Here is a 23,014-nt window from a genome sequence, read left to right as displayed (position 1 = left end):
CCTTTGATTAATCGGTTTATCAATTGACCTGTCCCTTCTAGCCCTAATTTAATTATCTGGCTTTTGCACTTTACTACTAGCCCCGCCCTGCTGTTGTATTGCACAAGTCTTTGCCCCACCCTCTCAGCTCTGAACCTACCTATTGTGCTCGGTTACTGATTGTTGATGGTTTATGTTTTCATGATGTTTTGTATGGTTTTAGTTTTAATTTATTGTCATGCAATGTATTTTACTGTGCTATATTTTAATTCTGTTGGCTGGGCCTGGTCCCCATGTAAGCTTCCCCGAGTCCCTTCAGGAAGATGGTAGCAGGATACAAAAAGAAAGTTATTATTATAATTATTATAGCACATTTACCATTTATTAGTTAATTTCATTCTTACTTTACCATGAGAACACATCATCCAACCTCAAAGTTAGTATAATAAATGAGAATATTGTTACTTTCTTTGGCGTGTTTTCTAGATCTTTGGAAGTCACTATAGAATAATTCTTGGCAGATTTTTCTTTTCTTTACGTCATTCTGTTGTCAATCCTGATCCTTCTTCTCCAAAAAAGAGTAAAAAGGCTAAGCATGATGTAACAAATAAAGTAACACATTAATTTTTGAGAATGTTAGTCAATTATCTTCAGGATTTTCAAAACAAAGCTACCACTTTAAAAAAGACTTTTCCCCATGATGGATTTAGCTCTGGATCCTTTGTGTTGGACACAATGTTAGACTTTATGGCTCCCTACAATCTTATAATTTGGTATACAGATGTGTAGGTGTGACTGTGCAGGCTTCTCGGAGAATAGAGAAAATTGTGAAGGAGAAACTGTTTGCTAACCGCTTTTTTCTGCTGGCCACTAATGCAGCTTGTAAATCTCCACAGGAGCAAGATACACTGGCAGATGCAGAGGAAAGATGTGACTTGCTGATTAAATCCAAGATCCAGCTGGAGGCCAAAGTCAAAGAACTGACTGAACGGGTGGAAGACGAAGAGGAGATGAACTCCGAGCTGACATCCAAAAAGAGAAAGCTGGAAGATGAATGCTCTGAGCTGAAGAAAGACATTGATGACCTTGAAATAACGCTGGCAAAAGTCGAAAAAGAAAAACATGCTACTGAAAATAAGGTAGTCTTAATACTTGACCATTTTTTTTTAAAAAAAATATACTCCTAGGGTAGTTTTGTGTTGGTAGCTAATATGAAAAAAATAACTTTTAAGAAGAAACTCATAACTGGAAACTGATCCGTGTCTTCACATTTGAGGAGTATAAAATTGTATCTAGAGAAGGCCGTCTAGTGGGGAGAAATGGCTGTCAGGAAGCTGTGTAATTACATCACCCTACGTTGTACTTCTCTTCCAACATTACTAAAAGTGAGGGCTTATGTGAGTTACAGCTCATCAACATCTAGAAGATCATATGGGAGTTTTCCAAAACTTATCCCACCAACAATGAGATTTCCACTTGTGTAGTCCCACCAACTGTGTTGATTGCTCTCAGGGAATTCCTTCAATGTGTCAAAATATGAAATTTCTACCCTTTAACTCTTAACCCACCAAATAACTTCCACAATGGTCACTATGATTCTAAGAGGAAAGGCTTTCCCTGATCATTGCTTCTGCCACAATTTAAAGATTTCCTGTTGCCCCATCTGCATGATACCAAATGTCCTCAAGTTATCTATGAGGATTTTTCCAACTTCTATTCTATATGGACACCATTGCTTTGTATCAAATGTTACCACCTCAGAAACCTTTATTTAAGAACTTAAACATAACATAACATAACAACAACAATAATACTTTATTTGTAGCCTTCCCTATTTCCTCAGGGGCAAAAGGTAAAGGTAAAGGTTTTCCCCTGACATTAAGTCCAGTCGTGTCTGACTCTGAGGTATGGTGCTCATCTCCATTTCTAAGCCAAAGAGCTGGCGTTGTCCATAGACACTTCCAAGGTCATGTGACCATCATGACTGCATGGAGCGCCATTACCTTCCTGCTGGGTCTACTCACATTTGCATGTTTTCGAACTGCTAGATTGGCAGAAGCTGGGGCTGACAGCGGAAGCTCATGCTGCTCCCCAGATTCAAACCTGCAACCTTTTGGTCAACAAGCTCAGCAGCTCAACGCTTTAACCCACTGCGCCACTGGGGTACTCAGCAGATTAATTACTCAATACACATAAAACACCACACACCTCTTACACTTCTCGCAAACTAATTGGGACCAACCATGCCAAACCTCTCCACTCAAAACTCTTTTGTTTTGATTCTATTTCTTGTGTAACTCAAACTCTTGTCTAAATGAATGCCCTGCTGTCACTCACTGTCATTCACCCACCATATGCTAATTTGCTCAATCATTCCATCAATTAGCATGCATTCCAACATTCCATTTGCTCCCTACATTTCCTTACCTATACTTTAATATACATATACAACCAATAAATCAATCAAGATTTCCAAATCAAAGTCTTTGACATCATAGACTAGTCCAGCGAGAAGCAGCCAGATTGCTCACCGGAGCGACGTACAGGGAGCATACAACCCCCCTGTTGCGTCAGCTCCACTGGCTGCCGATCCAATTCCGAGCACAATTCAAAGTGCTGGTTTTGACCTACAAAACCCTATACAGTTCCGGCCCAGTGTATTTGTCCGAACGGATCTCCCTCTACGTCCCATCTCGAAGCTTAAGATCTTCTGGGGAGGCCCTGCTCTCGACCCCACCACTGTCACAAGTGAGGTTGGCGGGGACGAGGAGCAGGGCCTTCTCAGTGGTGTTCCCCCACCTGTGGAACTCACTCCCCGGGGAGATTAGATCGTCATCTTCCCTTTTGGCGTTTAGGAAAAAACTGAAGACCTGGATCTGGGATCAAGCCTTTGGTCATTCTGACAGCTAATTGAAGGAGCTGATGATAGACAAGGACAAATGGAATGGAATGGATATAAGGACTCTGAACCCTGAGCATGAGACTGTTTTATTATTTTTATTATGTACTGATGTTTTTAATTGATTGTTGAATTGTTTGTATTTGTATTGCTTGTGAATTGCCTTGGGCATCTAATTGTGCCCCCACTGTAAGCCGCCCTGAGTCCCCCCCGGGGTGAGAAGGGCGGGGTATAAGTAAATGAAATAAATAAATAATAAAATAAATAAATAAATAGTTCTCTACCTAATGTAGTTATGTCTCATTTTTAATCCATTATGGAACTCAAGAACGTTTATACAAAATGCCTCGTTGGTTTCCACTTTTGCTTCACTTCAGCTAACCTTGTATCCAAAGATGAGCACAGTATGGCCACTGCCTTTCAGAGCTATTTTGCTTGCCCCTAGAGTCCCATAGGTCAAAATTCCCCCCAAAGCATGGAGCATTTTTTCTACATTTTTGGCATTTTAGGATGTGGACAGGAAATGTCTTCCTAATAACATCTTATTATTGAAAACTGCCCCCCTCCACCTAAAATGACCCAGGGAGGCAAATGCTTGGATGGCATTTCGAAGCACTTTGATGCAAAAATGCTGGATTATTTTCAGCTCCCCAAGGATCCCTATAGAGAACCTATGGGGATTTACAAGATGTTGTGCCAGTTGTTGGAAATTATTTCAGATTGGCCAGATCATTGTTTTTAACAGCTCAGTAATAAAAAGTACAAATCCAGATTTGGCCTCCCGTGTTCCAGTATTCTAGCTGATTTCCTTTGTTTCCCATCTTAATGTGATATCAAGAAAGCCCATAGCCAAAAAGTCCAGCATTTCTTCTGTGATTGGGAATGCCTTTGTGTGAGCTGGCCTCATGCTGATGCATAGTGCTTGGCATAGTACAATTGCAGGGCAGGCAATCATTTTAAGCCAATGATGAAAAAAATCCGACTTAAAATGACCTTTACAAAGACCTTCATTCTTTGTTTTTCTTTTTTCACAGGTTAAAAATCTGACAGAGGAAATGGCAGCGCTTGATGAGACTATCAGCAAGCTTACAAAAGAAAAGAAGTCTTTGCAGGAAGCTCACCAGCAGGCCTTAGATGACCTGCAAGCAGAGGAGGACAAAGTCAACACTCTGAGCAAAGCTAAAGTGAAACTGGAACAGCAAGTAGATGATGTAAGTTTGCATCCTCAAACTGAAACCCCCTGGATAGCAGGAACTGAAATCCAGGGCCCTTCCACACATCCCTATATCCCAGAATATTAAGGCAGAAAACCCCACAATATCTGCTTAGAACTGGGTTTTCAGAGTCCACACAGCCACATATCCCAATTCAAAGCAGATAATGTGGGATTTTATTCAGCTCTGTGGAAGGGGCCCCATGCATCTGGAAAAAGCCTTGTTAGGGAAGAATGGTTCAAGTTGGGGTTTTATGGTATTCTTAATAATTGGGTGGCTTCGGTGGCGCAGTGGGTAAAAGCACTGAGCTGCTGAGCTTGTTGATCGAGAGGTCGCAGGTTCGATTCCGGGGAGCGGCGTGAGCTTCCACTGTCAGCTCTAGCTTCTGCCAACCTAGCAGTTCGAAAACATGCAAATGTGAGTAGATCAATAGGTACTGCTCCGGCGGGAAGGTAACGGCGCTCCATGTAGTCATGCCGGGCACATGGCCTTGGAGGTGTCTACGGACAACGCTGGCTCTTCGGCTTAGAAATGGAGATGAGCACCAGACCCCAGAGTCAGACATGACTGGACTTAGTGTCAGGGGACTACCTTTACCTTTACCTTTCATTAAGTCTATTTTCCTTGAGTCCCCTTGAGGAAAGAGAGCGGAATATAAATAAAGTTTTGTTGTTGTGGTTGTTATTGCTAAATGTTGTTATTGTTATTGCTAAATGAATTTAATTAATAAGGCACATTCAGTGTGTCCCATTAAACTGTCAGGAAATCATTAGTGGTCTATACATGTCCCTTTCCCCAAACCTACACTTGGAAATGTTCACAGCAGACTGTAAAGAGCAATAAAAGGTTGCTTTTTAAAGACATCTTTCTTAATTCAAGTATATGCCATGTGTAAGGGCTGTGGTAGAGCAGCAGGTTAAACCACTAAGTAGCAGAACTTGCTGACCGGAAGGTCAACATTTTGAACCCAGGGGATGGGTGAGCTCCTCCTGTTTGCCCCAGCTTCTGCCAACCCATGACTTCAAAAACATGCAAATGTGAGTAGATTAATAGGTACCGCTTTGGCGGGAAGGTAACAGTGCTCCATGCGGTCATGCCAGCCACATGACCTAGAAGGCGTCTACGGACAACACCGGCTCTGGCTTAGGAATGGAGATGAGCACCGCCCCCCAAAGTCTGACTCAACTAGACTTAATGTCAAGGGAAAACCTTTATCTTTACCTTTACCATGTGTAAAAAGAAATAGCTTACCATTACAGACTTGGGATTGCATAAGTCTTACTTATAACACTGTAAATCACCTTTCTGGTCATAGTGGAAGTTGGACTCTTCTGTCAACTTTATGTAATGTTCAGAATTATGCACCATCAATTCCCCATGAGCATTGACATTGCTACCTACTCTCCAGTGACTGGAGGAGAACAGGTAGCAATGTCTCTATTGCCAGTGGCTGAACAGGGAGATCATCTGCTGATGCTTTTGGTGGTAATCTGGAGATTTTGGCAGACGGCATCATTGTTCTATATCGGGTTATAAGGACATAGGTAGATGCCTCTCCAATGCACCTGGTCTCAACAGGTCATTAAATGGCAATGGAAGGGAGTATCTGCATCTAAAATGTGTTTTGGGGACACAAGGGGAGTTGCAGCATAGTTCCACATGTTGAACATTCATGTTACATCTCCACCATCAGGAGCTTAGCCAAACTCTTAAATGAGCCACCATTGAGAAGTATCTTTTTTTGTTCTTACTGAACAAAACTGAAAGGATGGTGAGACAGAGACAATGGCCTCACTAGATGGTAGTCAAGGTCTAGAAGTCTCATAAAGGAAGATATGGTCCCTTTTAGAATTATAGAATTATAGTGTTGGAAGAGACCACAATGGCCTGCCATGCAGGATTGCACAATCAAAATATTCCCAACAGATAGCTATCCAGTCTCCGTTTTAAAAATTTCCAAGGGAGGATACGCCACTATCTTTGAAGCAGTGAATTCTCTTACTGTCAGGAATTTCTTCCTAATGTTCAGGTGGAATATCTTTTCCTGCAGCTTGAATCTGTTGTTCCATATCTTTATTCAGGTGGAAACACTTTTTTGACAACTTAAGTCTATTGCTCCATGTTGTAGTCTCTGCATAAGCAGAAAACATGCATGCTTTATCTTTGATATGGCATCCTTTCAAATATTTAAACATGACTATCATGTCATCTCTTAGGAGCCCCCAGTGGCACAGTGGGTGAAACCCCTGTGCCGGCAGGACTGAAGACCAACAGGTCACAGGTTCGAATCCGGGGAGAGATGGACGAGCTCCCTTTATCAGCTCCAGCTCCTCATGCGGGAACATGAGAGAAGCCTCTCACAAGGATGATAAAAACATCAAATCATCCAGGCATCCCCTGGGCAATGTCCTTGCAGACGGCCAATTCTCTCACACCAGAAGTGACTTGCAGTTTCTCAAGTCGCTTCTGACATGACAAAAAAAAAGTCATCTCTTAACTTTCTCCTCTTTAAATTAAACATAACCAACTCCCTAAGGTGCTCTTCATAGGGCTTTGCTTCCAGACTTTTGAACATTTTGGTCATTCTCTTCTGGATGTGTTTTATCTTATCAATATCTTTCCTGAACTGCAATGCCCAAAAATGTTTTGGTTTGGCTTACAAAACCTTAAGGAGCCATCAAAGTCTATGACCAGTAAGTACTTCAAATATTGAAGAGCTAATTTTCCCCTTTTCATTTTGTAGCTTGAGGGCTCTCTTGAGCAAGAAAAGAAAGTGAGGATGGATTTGGAACGAGCCAAAAGGAAACTGGAGGGGGATTTGAAGCTAACTCAAGAAAGCGTCATGGATTTGGAGAATGACAAGCTACAACTGGAGGAAAAGTTAAAGAAGTAAGATGGTTTAAAAATAAGTGGGAAACCTTTGGTCTTCCAGGTGTTGTTGGACTGTGGCTCCAGTGATATAGGATTACAGGAGCTATGGTTAGACACCATCTACTGGGCAACAGTTAATCAACACTGTCTTGTAAAGATAATATTATACCGTAAATATTTGTAGCTTTCTGATGCTTTACATTACAATATGAGAAGTGAATACTTATCAATATGTGAGAACTAGTCGTTTGCATGTTGGACTGTGACTCTGGAGGCCAGGCTTCAGATCCCCAGTCAGCCATGGAAAACCACAGGTTGACCTCAGGCAAGTACACTCTTAGCCCTAGAAGACAGCAAAGACATACACCCTTTGAATTAATCTTGCCAAGAAAACCCCATGATAGGTTTGCCTTAGGGTCACCATAAATCAGCAATGATTTGAAGGCACACAAGTCAGAAAGAAGGAAAAGAGAAAGATGTTTGTGCCTCCCAGAGAATGTAATGCTTATGTATTACAGAGCAGCAAAGTAGATTAGACGCCCCATTCTTCAATGCACTGTTTTTCATCTTTTCCCACCTGGGGTGTCTTCCACATTGTAGAATTTTAAAGAATTATGCAATATAGGAATCTTAACACAACTAGTTCCTCTAGTGAACTGGATTCTTGAAGGTACTAGATCTCAGTGTTGTCAAAATGGCAAGGTCATTTTGGCTTTATGTAACACCTATCTGTTTCCTAAGGCTCCTTAATGAGTTGCAATAGAAGTTGCTTCTGAGATTGTATTCCTGTCTTGAAAGCAATCAAATTATGTTAACAACTCACCCCTATGTATCCTTTTTCAAGTAAGCATTTCTTACATTAACAGGAAAGAATTTGAAATCAATCAGATGAACTCGAAGATTGAAGATGAACAGGCCATAGTGATGCAGCTCCAGAAGAAGATAAAAGAGCTCCAGGTAACTGATGATCTATGCACAGCTGTTTCCTGGGTTATGGCATCAATTGTCTGTCACCTGTGGAGGGTACAACTTTGGCATAAACTAGAGAAGTAATTCACAGTATTGGAAATCTAGATGCTGTTATATTACAACCCCACCACTCCAGACCATGCCGTTGATGGCGATAAAGTCCAGAGCCTCCATTAATTTGTCTAGTTCTCTTTTAATTCATCCAAGTCATTGACCATGTCAACAAATTTCATACCTTAGTTATGCATAGCATGAATCAGCACATTGCCCCAAAGAAATAATAATAATAATAATAATAATAATAATAATAATAATTTATTTATAACCTGCTCTGTCTCCCTAAGGGGACTCAGAAAGAGGTTTTCAAGCAGGGGAGATGAAATAAGTGAAATTGTGAAACAGTCTGAAAATTAGGAGGTGAAGGTGGGGAAATGACTCCAGGGTTTAATATGAACTTTAAAGGAACTGTCCAGGTTGTAGCTATTTTAACAATATGACTCAGCACTCTAAACCATTGGGCTTATCTTGTCAGATATGAGATAGACACAATAGCAACAGATATAAAATTCCATCTGAAGCTTGGCCGATGTTCATAAAACACAATGAGTCATATATGCAAAGGAAAGAGAGATAACCAGAAGATCCTTGATGGGGGAAAGAAGCATGTGACTGTAATGTCCTTGGTGGCATCTGAGGGCTTGTGAATTTGTAAACAGAGAGACTGTGAGCTGCAATGATGTGTAACATTGGCACTCAAGTTCAGAAGTAAGAATTCTTTGTGGGATAAAACAGTCCCCTTGGCTGCTGATCCATGGAGGCTATATGACCCCCTTGGTTTTGCACCTGCCAGACTTACTCTCTCTTTCCCTCTGGAGGGTGTGAGATGTGCCATTAATAATTCTGCAATTCTGGGGGCGCAATGTGTGACTAATCAGTGTTGGCAGTTCCAGTCCAGAGGTGAAATATAGAAAAGGTCCAGGATTGTCTTTACCCACTCATATCCTCCCCCCCCCCCCTTCATTGTAAGGTGGCAGAAAACAGAAACAGAATGTTAGGCTTCTGCTGTATCTTACTTCCAAACAGGGCTCTTTTAAAAACATTCATAACAACCTATGTATCTATATTCAATGGAGTTTATTCCAGAGACGTCTTGTAACACTTCATTCTGATGTCTTGAGAAGACGTTTGATTAGGTAATGAGGTCTCATTACCTTTAGATGTAATTTCTAGCTCTGGTAATGATTAATTTTCTGACCCAAGTGCGTGGAGGGCAGCTCAACTTATGACAGGTGAAAGGGGTCACTAAGGTTAATTATACAGATGTCATTCTCCTAGCACAAACTTTTCACCACTTGCAAAAACCTATTTCAACCTGAGGTGCATCTACACTATAGAATTAATGCAGTCTGATATGGCTTTAATTGCCATGGCCCAATGCTATTAAATCCTGGTAGTTTTAAGAGGTATTCAGCTTTCTCTGCCACAGAGTGCTGGTGCCTCACCAAACTCCAAATCACAAGAATCCTTAGGATGGAGCCATGACAATGCTATGGATTCTTGGTGGTGTCAAGCTGCATTAGTTTTACAATGTAGATGCATCCCTGGGGCAAAGGACAAATCCAGTCATTTGATTCCACTTGTGCAAGCCATTCTGCGACTTATCATTTGCATTGCTTAAGTTGTTTTTCAAAGGCCAAGGGTGGGCAAATTGTGATGCTTAAGACGTTACTGGACTGTAACTCCTACCAGCCAGCTATTAAAGTCAAGCATGAAGAATGTGGGAACTGCAGTCTGGCAACAATTGGAGGTCTTCACATTTCTCACCTTTACTCTAGCCCTTACATGACTGTTAGAAAAACACCTACTAGCCTAACAAATGACAAAAACTATGACTTCTGACTTGTTTAAGTGAGGGCACTGTTGCATATCTATGGTTTTTCCTCTCCCTGACAGGCTCGCATAGAAGAACTTGAAGAAGAGTTGGAAGCTGAAAGAGCTGCCCGAGCAAAAGTGGAAAAGCAGAGATCAGATCTGGCCCGAGAGTTGGAAGAGCTTAGTGAGCGGCTTGAAGAAGCTGGCGGTGCCACTTCAGCCCAGCTGGAGATGAACAAGAAGCGGGAGGCAGAGTTTCTGAAACTGCGGCGGGATCTTGAGGAAGCCACCTTGCAGTATGAGGCAACAGCTGCCACGCTAAGGAAGAAGCATGCAGACAGCATGGCAGAGCTGGGGGAGCAAGTAGACAACCTGCAGAGGGTCAAACAAAAGCTGGAGAAGGAAAAAAGTGAGCTGAAGCTGGAAGTAGATGACCTGTCATCCAATATGGAGCAGCTGGTGAAAGGAAAGGTAAAGCCAGCTTTTGTCTAAGCACCAATCTGATCTGAGTTGGTTACAACCAAAGCTCTTCAATGAATTGTCGAAGGCTTTCATGGCCGGGATCACTGGGTTGTTGTAGGTTTTTTAGGGCTATATGGCCATGTTCTAGAGGCATTCTCTCCTGACGTTTTGCCTGCATCTATGGCAAGCATCCTCAGAAGCATCCTCTGAGGATGCTTGCCATAGATGCAGGCGAAACGTCAGGAGAGAATGCCTCTAGAATATGGCCATATAGCCTGAAAAAATCTACAACAACCCACTCTTCAATGAACATTGTGCATTGCTTTCTGTAAAATCTAATCTTGGCCAGCTGATATCCATCAGCCTTCGATATAGTGTTGCTGTAGGAGCTATCTAAAAGCTTGGCTTTTAAAGAAGCATTTGGTTAAAATATCAATATCTCTTGAGTGTACTCGTTGTCCTTATGGTTCAAAACCTTTCTTTATCTGCTTCCTATTCACAAAGTGAAGGGGAGGTTTTCGACAAGTCACTATGCAGTGTAAGTAGGCAATAATCAGTGGAAGGATGAAGCCAGAGAGACTATAAGCTCATATCGTGAAGACAATAATGGCAAAAAGCATTTTTTCTCCTACTTCACCCTGTTTCTGAGAGTCATCCTTCCCCAGCTTGTTAGCCCCAAAGTGTCCCTATGCTCTGCCCCTGACTTCACAAAGAATTTACAGCTTACAATTGCTCGGTTTACTGTGCTCTGCCATCTGTAGAATATTTATCATATTGTGCCAGATATTGGAATTTTCCTGATTGGCATTATTATGATGATTATTATCATCATCATAATGCCAATAATCACTACTGTCAACTTTGTCTTCTGTACTTGGCTTGTGCATTTTGGGTGAATTGCTATCCGTTTGCTGGATACCGGAAGCCCCCATATCCATTTTCCAGTGCCTCCCAAAAACAGACGCACTGCCGAATGGGCGGTTTTGTTCCACATCCAAAAATGGCTCTTTTTGGCCCATTGGAAGCAACAGGGAACTTACGAGGCTCCCCTTTCCTCTGGGAGCCTTTCCTTTCTTCCCTTCAAGGGAGCCTAGGTGTCAGCAATGGGGTTAAGAAAGCACCCTATCCAGCCCATTATGGGGAGGGGGGGGGGGGTACTTCTCACAGGCTCCCTTTCCATAGCCTTCATTAAGACATTTGGATTAAAAAAGCATCAGAGTTGGATTAAAAAAGCATCAGAGTTACCACTTTCTAAGTTTCTGGAGCCTTTCTCTCCTGTTTGTAGAGGAGCAGACTGGGTTTACTGCTTCTTAAAGCTATTCTACTCTAGAGGAGAGTCAGACACGCATGCTTATCCCCCCTCTTTCAGCACCAGTAGCTTTCCAAGGCCTTTTAAGGAGGCCCAGGGAAGGAAGAGCAATGACCTGGAGCTCAGTTGAGCTGTCCTCCCTGGACTACCTTAAAAATCCTCTCACTTACTCGCAAGGCTGCAATCTCTTTTCTGCTTGGTGTTTTTGCTTCCTTAAAGCTGTTTCTACTTTCTACTCTACTAGAGGAGAGGTAGACTTCTCTTTTTGTTTGCTGGGATTACTATTATTAACAATAATCTTTTTAGAAGTATTTCCTGACATAGAGGAAGGGGAGGAGAATAAGAAGCTAAAGTAGTGAAAACCCCCAAACGTGCACATCCCACCCACCATCCCCCAGGTCCCCCCAACTCTCAGTCAGTCCCACTAAATAAAAAAAATCAGGAAAATCAAGGAAAACCAAAAACATTAAATGGTGATGCTGAATTGGGGGGGGGGGGAGCCAAGATTGGCTCCTGCTTGCTTTTGTGTTGGGTGGGTTTTCGTACTGGGAGGGCCCTTACTACTGAAGGTACCAAAGGAAATGGAAGAAATGAAATCTGCACACAAGTCTTCCTTGTACCATCTTCAGCACTGATATAACTTTCATCTAGTGTTCCTAAAAGCTCTTAAACTAGAGATGTAAGTAATGCTCACATCAAGGCACTTTATCAGACATGATCAACCATCATGAGAGTTTTCATATTTGGGGGATTTTATTGCAGAAAAAGGGAGAACAAGGGAGATAGTGTTTAATCCATCATGGATATTGTTTAATCTTCTCTCTTGCATGCAAGAATAAAATGAGACAAGATTTACATACCTGGATTAAAGTATGTAAGGCACTTGTTTGTGGCAAAACCTGGACCATCTTTCCAAATAATTACTTAATTTTTCCAAATTCTGCTGGTCTGATTATAGCCACTGGTTACCACTGTCATTCCAGCAGTATTCAAAATGGAGTGTAATGATTTATTTTTTGAGCACATACATCAGTCTCAGGGTCTATGAAGTATGCACACAGGAATTCCTCAGTCTGCAGTATTATGAGATAAGGCAGTAGTATGTCAAACCATGTGATAAAGGCATTTAAACTCTGCTAGAATCCATCTTGTAGTACTTGGATTTTCATTTTCAGCTATCCTTTTGCATTCGCAAATTAAATAATACTATTTTTATCTGAATAGATACCTCTCTAGAAAACTCAAGGTCCTCCAACATAAATGTGTGCTCAGCTTCCACTGTGTGTTAACCATAAAATCATACTTGAGGAACTACAGAAGTCTAGGGCAGTGGTTCTCAACCTGGGGTCCCCAGATGTTTTTGGCCTACAACTCCCAGAAATCCTAACAGCTGGTAAACTAGCTGGGATTTCTGGGAGTTGTAGGCCAAAAACATCTGGGGACCCCAGGTTGAGAACCACTGGTCTAAGGTAACTATATGGTCAACTTCTGATGTAGGTTAATAATTATAGAGTAACATTGGATGACTGAGAACAGTGGTTTCCAATCTTTTTTGGCCCACCTAACCTCCTGATCCCCCCCCCCCCCCCATGACATATAATTCTAATTATTCAAAAAGTGAACTCCTTTTCCTGTGGACAAAGACTAAAAGGCCATTAACTTAGGGCCCTTCCACACAGTCATATAACCCAGAATATCAAAGCAGAAAATCCCACAATATCTGCTTTGAACTGGGTTATCTGAATCCACACTGCCACATATTTGAGTTCAAAGCAGATAATGTGAGATTTTCTGCCTTGATATTCTGGGTTATATGGCTGTGTGGAGGAGTCCTTAGTCTAAACAAGCTTCCAAAGAACATGACATCAGTGAAAGAGAACAATCAAAAATGAATTGATTTGAGTAATCTACATCGAATTCAGGGTAACTTAAGTGTCTAACTTCATTGCATGTATTTGGTGAGAATATGAGAGAATATTCTGCCACCTGAAGGTAATTTTCTTGCAGATGATCATCTTTATTATTATTATTATTATTATTATTATTATTATTATTATTCATACATGAACATTGAAAATAATTTGGGCTTTGGATTTTTTTTCCACAGATTTCCTTCTACATTCATATGTATAAAAGGGATTTTTATACATTTTGTATACTTTGTAATGTTAAAAGAATCCTGAGAGGAGTTTGGAATGAAAGATGCTGCACTTTTCTGTGCTCATGCGCTCTCTAGTAAACTCTATGCTGTCGCCACTCTATTAGTGGGTTTCCCCTTCTCCATGGTCACCAGCTGATCCCCATGTACACTCTGATTTTTAAAATGTGTATGTCATATTACATACATACATACATACATACATACATATATGAAGCCTCTAGAACCAGAAGAAATGCAAAAAAAATCACTGTTTATAACTCATCCTTGAATTGCCCCCCCCCCCTTAAAGATCAAATTGCCCCCCGTGGGTTGTGTGTCCCATATTAGGAACCAGGAACTTAGTGAGAACATATTAATAAATCCATGAGTAATCAAATCTGGAATAGTGAAACCTGCAAATGTGGAGGGCTGACTGCACATTGTCTTGATGTATTAATATCTATTAATTGTTAGTCGATAGCATAAGATCCACATATATGTATGTACACTCAGAGTACACATGGACTTCTCTGAATATCATTCTATTCTTGTTCTGAAAACTAAAGCTAATATCTAGTACTGATGACGGGGGAGGATGAAGGTGGAATCTGTTTTTCACATTACTATCTTTGAAAAGCTTTCATCACACTTACTTTTAATAAATGATATAGAGAAAAATTGTAAAATATTCCTCCGGGGATATTTAATTTCTCCCCTACTGCTCAGAGGGGTTAGAGCCATGTGTTTATGGCTCTCAGATGTGTAATTTTGTTTAAATCAATGTGAAGTTTTCCCGTCACATCAATTCAGTTCGAGATTTCAAAGCTATTATTAATTAAATGGATGATTCCCTGCCATTTGCCACCCACTATCTTATAGGAGCTCTGTGGGTTTTTTTGTATGACTACAGTAGAAGACTAACTGTGACAAATAATGTCTTTGTGATTCTTGTCAGGATATGAAATATATCTGAAGCTCATTTCTCAGGTTTTGCGTCAAGTTGTATACGAGTGTGTAAAACTTTTTAAATAGTACTGCATGAATTATTTTAAAGAAGTATGTTTTAATACTTCTCTATAATATGTTCAGTTTTTGTTGTTATATAATAGAATAGGACTTTGAAAAATCTCCTGGCTCACCTACTGGCGTAGCGTTTTTCTTCTGTTTAAATTGGTGTGTCTTTCCCATTGTTGCTATCTATTCATAAGCCAATTTCGATAAGTTCTGCAGGCTTCTAGCCTGAATGTTGGCTGGATCGTGTTTCAGCATGTTTTTCATTGCTTTCTGCAAAGATTGTTTTTTCCTCTGTTATAGAGAGAGCAAGTGTGCCGTTAATGGTTCTTAATGTCAAAGGCTGACCTTTTAAGGCACTGAAAAGGTGAGCAATGCACTCTTATTGGAATGGCGTTTGATTACCGTTTTTCTCAACTCTATTAGGCGAATGCAGAGAAACTCTGTCGCACTTTGGAAGACCATCTCAATGAGGCAAAAACCAAAGTGGATGAGATGACCCGAGTGGCGAATGACCTCACCACCCAGAAGGCAAAGCTGCAATCCGAGAATGGTATGCTGAACAAATACTGTTAGAAGCATAGGAACCCTGGAAGTAGCACTTGAGTCACCTCCCCACCCCCCCCCCCACCCCGCTTGCCCCTCTAACAGCCAGTTCTTTTTGTCTGCTTCTCCGTTTCCACCTTGGCTTTGGCCATTCCTTAACTCTTCATGGGATTGTGGATGAGAGCAGAGAAAGGATAGATTCATGGTTAACAACAGATATTAAGGTGGCTGTGAAATTCTTGGCATTTAGAACATTTAGAAAATTCTTGGCATTTAGAAAATTTCAAGTACAATTCTTGATTTCTCCAGGTAGAGCCATAGGCCATAGGCTACATTTTGCACATTCTCAGGGAATTAGATTCCTAGGCTATATGGAGAGTTTGATTTTTCTTTTGCGTTCCTGGATGTAAGAGAGGGTTTTCTTGATGGTTGTTCCTAGATATTGAAATTCCTTACTAGGACTCCTTCACTGTCTTTCACCTGGTAGGAAAAAGCTTTTTTATTCAGACATTTCTTTGGCAGTTAAGTGTTGTTTTTGGACTACAAAAAGATAAGGAGGCACTATCATCCCAATATTCTGCTTGGCTGGTTTATCATAGAATCATTGAATAGGAAGAGACCTCCTGGGCCATCCAGTCTAACCCCCTGCCAAGAAGAAGGATTTATGCCACAGTTTATTTGGGAGAGGTGGTGGTTCTTGGTGAAATGGGGATACCAAGTCACTTTGTCTGCATCCTAAGGAATCTGTATAATGACCAAGTAGCAACAGTAAGAACTGACCACAGAACAACAGACTAATTCAAGATTGGGAAAGGAGTACAGCAGGGCTGTATACTCTCACCCTACCTATTCATCTGGTATGTAGAACACTTCATGCGATGTGCAGGGCTTGATGAATCCAAGACTGGAATTAAAATTGCTGGACGAAACATTAACAACTTTAGATATGCAAATGATACCACTTTGATGGCTGAAAGCGAGAAGGAGCTGAGGTGAAAGAAGAAAGTGCAAAAGCTGGGTTGCAGTTAAACATTAAAAAAAAAAAACCAAGATTATGGCAACCAGACCGATTGAGAACTGGCAAATACAGGGAGAAAACATGGAAGCAGTGACAGATTTTGTATTTCTAGGCACGAAGATTACTGCAGATGCATACTGCAGCCAGGAAATAAGAAGAGGTTTCCTTCTTGGGAGGAGAGCAATGACCAATCTTGATAAAATAGTGAAGAGTAGAGACATCACACTGGCAACGGAAGTCCACATAGTTAAAGCAATGGTATTCTCCATAGTAACCTATGGATGTGAGAGCTGAACCATAAGGAATGCTGACCGAAGGAAGATAGACGCTTTTGAACTGTGTTGTTGTAGGACAATTCTGAGAGTGCCTTGGACCACAAGAAGATCAAACCAGTCCATACTCCAGGAAATAAAGCCCAACTGCTTACTGGAGGGAAGGATATTATTTATTTATTATTTATTTATTTATTTATTTATTATTTGCATTTGTTAACCGCCACTCTCAGCCCGAAGGCGACTCGTGGCGGTGTACAGAACATAGAACATAAAGACAACAATTACAATAGATTAGGACTATAACATACATCTTACTAACACACAGCTAATTAAGCTAAAAATCCGCTTCGTCTTGTTTGAATCATAATCAATCTCGTAGTCATAGTCCATTCCGGTGGTCATTCCAAGAAAACAAAGCACTTAATTGAAGGCCTTATCGAAGAGCCAGGTCTTCAGGCCCCTGCGGAAGGCCATGAGGGAAGGCGCCTGTCTGATTGCAGCAGGGAGGGAGTTCCACAGCCGGGGGGCCACCACCGAGAAGGCCCGTTCTCTAGTCCCCGCCAGGCGTGCCTGTGAGGCAGGCGGGACCGAGAGAAGGGCCTCCCCGGACGATCTCAAGGTCCTCGTGGGCTCGTAGGCCGAGATGCGGTACTCAAGGTATTTTGGGCCGGAACCGTTTAGGGCTTTGTAGGTTAGCACCAGCACCTTAAATTGGGCCCGGTAGCTGATCAGCAGCCAGTGGAGGCAAAGATGAAGTACTTTGGCCACATCATGGGAAGACAGGAACGTTTAGAGAAGATAATGATGCTGGGGGGAAAGGAAGGAAAAAGGAAGAGGGGCTGAGCAAGGGCAAGATGGATGGATGGTGTCCTTGAAGTGACTGGCTTGACTTTGAAGGAGCTGGGGTTGGTGACAGCCGACAGGGAGCTCTGCCGTGGACCGGTCCATGAGGTCACAAAGAGTCGGAAGCAACTCAACGAATAAACTACATGTATTTGGACTGCAGTTCCTTGGTCCCATATATTTCTCCCCAAAAAACAAATGGCATAGCCATGTCTGCTGAAGAATGTTGTGAGCTGCAGTAAAAGAAATGTAGATTTTCTTTTACATTGTAGCTAGATGGAGTAGTGATCTGACTCAGTATAAAGCAACCTTCTCCTATTCTGTCATTGCTGCACTTGGTGATTTGCATTGTATTTTGGGTGAATTGTTCCCAATGCACAGTGTACTCCATTCATTGCCCACAGAAGACTTATGCTTTCCATCCTATTTTTCCAATTGGGGGTTTCTTTCCTGTGACATGATATTATTTTAGTAGATTCCCAAGGGCTTGAGACAATCGCAACCCAACTGATAAAGGCAAGCAGTTACCTTTTTTCATTTTCTTTTTTGCTAACCTTAGGGTTTCTTTTAGGAAAAAGTTAAAACATCCATTTTGAAATTGCTCCAGCAGGATTTGTAGGTAGTGTAGAGGGGCAGGAGAGGTTATTATTATTTTTCTTTTGAGGATATTCTTCTGTCACAGTGAAACATTGCAACAGAGATTTAATGTTGTTGATGTTGTTGTTGTTGTTGTTGATGTTGTTGTTATTGTTATTAAAACGGTAGTGTATTTTATCTATCGTGTCAGAAGCAAGTTGAGGGTACAGTTAAAATACATTTAAAAGCACAAAGTTTTAAAAACCTGGCATTATGCTAGATTTCCTTTGATCAGAAGCTGACTACTTGGAGTGCCTTTAGTGTCGCTGTGATAAGGTCGTCCATTGTGCATTTGACAAGGCTCAGGCTGCATTGTAGTACGTGGTCTGTGGTTTGCTCTTCTCCACACTTTCATGTTATGAACTCCACTTTGTAGCCCCATTTCCTAAGGCTAGCTCTGCAACTCGTTGTGCCAGAGCCCAATTTTCTGTGTGCCCAGGAGGGAGTTTCTCATCTGGTATCAGCCACTGATTAAGATGCTGGGTTTTAACCTGCCACTTTTGGATTCTCGCTTGCTGAAGTGTTCTTATGAGAATCTCTCTCAATCTTAGGAAGCTGTTTCTTGATTTCAGCAATTGGCATACTAGCTGATATCTGAGCAGAGGATGGGCCAGAGATGTCACTACCTTGGTCTTTTCATTATTGAATGCTAGTTCCTGACAGATATCAGGTACTGCAATACCAGCTAAACAGTATAATTTCTCCTGTGGTGTGGGGCATAGACATACTACAGCAGTAGTGTAGAAATGGGCAGACAGTTGAGGGAACTCAGTAGAGTTGTTGCAATCCTAAAGAGGAATTTTCTGCATTGCAAAATTACTTGCAGGTCCCACCTCCTAAACATGTCTGATCTCATCTGATTCACAAGTTAATCAGATTTGGAACCTGTTAGTATTTGAATAGGAGATTTCAGAGAAGAATCTGACCTGAAACTATTTGAGTCACTGTTATTCGGAGTTCACCTGACAGTTCTAGATCTGGACCAAGGATCTCTGACTCAGCATAAAGGAGCTGGCTGGCTATGCTCTTCTGTGTATAAGATTACATCAGTCCTTCTCATTAATAGCCAGCAATGCCATTACATACCACCCAACATTTCACATATGAAAACCAGGATGTGTATAATCAACCAATACTGTAGTATGAACAAAATGGCAAAAGTTACTATTGAGGAAGAACATACAAGCTCAGAGAGGCTAGGAGAGGCCTGAATCTACTCGGAAGGGCAAGACTCATCCACCTCCTTTCTTCTCCCTCCTTCTTTTCAGAGGCTCCATCTACACTGCTGTATAATTCAGTTTCTGAATGCAGATTATCTGCTTTACACTCATATAATCCAGTAGACTCATATAATCCAGTTCAAAGCAGATAATATGCATTCAGAAACTGGATAATATAGTCAGTGTAGCTGGAGCCTGAGGATGTACTTTGAATGCAGTTTGCAGCAAGTGAATTAGGCAGAAGGCAGAGACAAAATGGGAGGAAGCGAAAGACTCTGGGATATTTTGAAAGCAATTTGTTTGGGGAGGTTTCCCCCAGCCATCAGTCACCATTCTGTGCCACTGAGTATATTCAGACCTCATTAGATTAACTGTTCCCACTGTTCTTCTTGGATGTATTTTAAACAATATATCTCACTTTTTTCAAACCTTGGAATTCCTCCAAGCTTGTTTATCCCCAACTCATGTGTGTTGGTGTTCCAGTACTCAGTGCATACACAACAGAATGCTAGCAAAGAATCTTCTAAATATGGAGACTAATTCGGAATAGTAAGACACATTTGAGGTCTAAATATCTGGAAGAAATTATATTGCATCTGATCTTGGAAGCTAAGAAAGGTGTAGTATTTGGATGGGAGACAACCAATGAATTCTAGTTGTTGTAAGATCTGTGTTTCAGAGAAAAGCAATGGCAAACCACCTCTAATAAGTATTCCTTGTCTAAGGAAACTATGAAATAAAATTCCTGGAGTTGTCAGAAGTCAACAGATGACACGAAGGCACAGAATATATATTAACACTAGTTGTAACTTTTTTTGTAAGGCCCCTTCTACAGAGCTGTATAAAATCCAGATTATCTGCTCTGAGCTGGATTATATAGCAGTGTAAACTCAGATAATCCAGTTCAAAGTAGCTAATGGGGATTATATGCCCTGATATTCTGGATTATATGGCAGTGTGGAAGGGCCCTTAGTGTTCATGCATTTATTCCATATAGTCTGGCACATTTTGTTGGAAGTTGATCAAAGAGTTGTGTTAAAGAACTAGGTAAAAAAATTAGCAATGTTTTCTTTACTCCCCCGCCCGCTTACCTGAGGTTTTCCACCTCTAACCCCAGTGAATGTGGTGGAATGAGCCCCCTTCCACACAGCTGTACAAATTCCACATTGAACTGGATTATATGGCAATGTGGACTCAGATAACACAGTTCAAAGCAGATATTGTGGGTATTTTTGCCTTGCCATTCTGTGTTATATGGCTGTGTGGAAGGGCCCTGTCTGTATTTTTGTTAGACACTTTTCAGACTTGACTCTCAGAGCACCATGCAATGTAAAACCAAAGCACAGAAAATTTTTGAATTACAGATTCTAATGGTTATGGTGGCTGTGGGATTCTGGCAGCTATAGTAAAAAAAAACACACACATATACACACAACTTTTTCAAGCTCTGTAAAACATACAGTTAAGAAACTACCCCAAACACTAACAAAATGAAGGAGTAAGTTTTTTAAATAATATTTTTATTGTTGGGATATAAGTAATACAAGTACAATGTCACTTCTCTAATAAAAGTAACCTCAATATATTATTAGTTTACTTCAACAAAAGTAACAATATAATATGGTGATAATAAATATAGCACCGCATGAGAATATATATATATATATATATATATATATATATACTAGCTGTGCCCTGCCACGCGTTGCTGTGGCCTATAGTAAAACTTATCAAAGTTGAGGTAGATATCTGGACTATTATGAAAGAGAGGTCCCTACCTATTCCTTCCCCCTTTTCCTCCCCCTTTCTCTCCTTTCTTCCTTCTCTACCTCTTTCTTTCTTTCCTACTTTCACTACTTGGTTTCATCCTTCTCTCTTTCCTTCATTCCCTCCCCCTTTCTTCCTTTGCCTTTCTTCCCTCCCTGTTTGCTTCCTTCTTTCACTTTTTATTTCCTTTTATTTCACCACCATCATAACAATAACAATAATGCAATGCATTGCCTCCGGGACCTGGCACCTCTCCCATTCCCCCTAAAAGGGTCTCATAGGAACAATAGCATAATAATAATAATAGAGATAACAACCTTTACCCGCCACGTGTTGCTGTGGCCAATCTTCCCTCTTTCTCTCCTTCTTTCCCTCCCTCCCTCCTTCCTTCCTTCCTTCCCATCTTTCCTTCTCCTTTCTCTATCTCTTTCCTTCCTTCCCCCTTTTTCTTTCTCTTCTGCTGTCTCTCTTTTCTTTCCTTCCATCTTTCCTTTTCTTTCCTTTTCTTCTTCCTCTAACTTTCCTTCCTTCCCCCTTTTTCTTTACCTCCCTTTCTCTTTCTTCCTTCTTTCCTTCCTTCCTGTCTTTCCTAGATTTTGACAGGGCGGGAAGGGGCGGGGTGGGGTTTGGAGGTGGCGTGAAGTAAAAGGAGGTAAGATTGGGGCAGGGGAGTGATGGAGCGTGGGGTTGCGTGTGTGTGTGCGGCAGCGGGGGGAGTGATGGAGCGTGGGGTTGCGTGTGTGTGTGCGGCGGCGGGGGGAGTGGGGTTGCGTGTGTGTATGCGGCGGCGGGGGGAGTGATGGAGCATGGGGTTGCGTGTGTGTGTGCGGCAGGGGGTGTGTGTGTGTGCGGGAAGCGGCGCGGCGGGGCTTGGAGTGGGCATGGTTTCCGCAGAGGGAACGTTGGCCGGAAGGCCATGTGCGCGCGCCAGGGAACTTGCGGCTGGGCGCCAATGCGCATGCTCAGTTGTTTTGCCATTTTGTGAGTGTGTTGTTGTGTTGTTTTTCATTTTGAGTAGATATGTTTGTACCTTGTGGGTTGTGTTATGGGCACAGGGATTTTAGTCAAGTTTCGTTGGGGGATTTTTGAGTTTTGTTGTTTTGCCGTTTTGTGAGTGTGTTGTTGTGTTGTTTTTCATTTTGAGTAGGTATGTTTGTACCTTGTGGGTTGTGTTATGGGCACAGGGATTTTGGTTAAGTTTCGTTGGGGGATTTTTGAGTTTTGTTGTTTTGCCGTTTTGTGAGTGTGTTGTTGTGTTGTTTTTCATTTTGAGTAGATATGTTTGTACCTTGTGGGTTGTGTTATGGGCACGGGGATTTTGGTTAAGTTTCGTTGGGTTTTTTTTTAGTTTTGTTGTTTTGCCGTTTTGTGAGTGTGTTGTTGTGTTGTTTTTCATTTTGAGTAGATATGTTTGTACCTTGTGGGTTGTGTTATGGGCATGGGAATTTTGGTTAAGTTTCGTTGGGGGGTTTTTTAGTTTTGTTTCCTCGTTGGATGCCCCTAACAAATTTATATATATAGATATATATATCTCCCCTACTCTGAGTTATAATCAATTGTTCAACACAGGTTGTATTTTTCTTCTCTAGCAAGTGAACTGTCTTGTACTTTTAATATTGAACAAATATCAAATATCTTGTAGAATTTTTCCCCAATATTTATGCGGAAACCCACATGGTCCCAGGACAGCAGGCAGCGTGACTGGACAGCATATCTTTACTAACATGTCTATCCTACTTCTCCCTCTAAGAACTTTATACTTTGCTATTAATTTTTCATGTAGTGGCACAACCCAAAGCCTCCTTCACTACGAGAGAAACTCTACATCCTCAGCATATTTCTTGCATCTTAGCCATGTCCATTCTCACCACTGATAATGAAATAAGTACAGGAATTTATTTTACCAGTTTTCCCTATTATTTCTGAAAATAGATAATGATCATTATTTCCTGTCGTGGTTAATATGTTGGGAATTGATGCTAC

At 41.3% G+C, this 23,014-nt stretch overlaps 1 protein-coding gene across 2 annotated transcripts in view; it reads left to right on the top strand.

The window, feature by feature from the left end:
• Positions 1-23,014, top strand: part of MYH15 (myosin heavy chain 15) — a 173,673-nt gene that overhangs the window by 101,962 nt on the left and 48,697 nt on the right. For both annotated transcript variants that reach the window (XM_060770659.2, XM_067466643.1), the window contains 6 exons: positions 876-1,118; positions 3,913-4,089; positions 6,836-6,981; positions 7,830-7,920; positions 9,886-10,275; positions 15,153-15,279. In XM_060770659.2, coding sequence (XP_060626642.2) covers positions 876-1,118; positions 3,913-4,089; positions 6,836-6,981; positions 7,830-7,920; positions 9,886-10,275; positions 15,153-15,279 — 1,174 coding nt within the window. The remainder of the gene's footprint in view (positions 1-875; positions 1,119-3,912; positions 4,090-6,835; positions 6,982-7,829; positions 7,921-9,885; positions 10,276-15,152; positions 15,280-23,014) is intronic.

Source organism: Anolis sagrei, chromosome 3, assembly GCF_037176765.1.
Source record: "Anolis sagrei isolate rAnoSag1 chromosome 3, rAnoSag1.mat, whole genome shotgun sequence".
Lineage (NCBI taxonomy): Eukaryota > Metazoa > Chordata > Lepidosauria > Squamata > Dactyloidae > Anolis > Anolis sagrei.
Note: the sequence above shows the minus strand (reverse complement) of the source record. Positions and strands in the feature narration are given on the sequence as shown.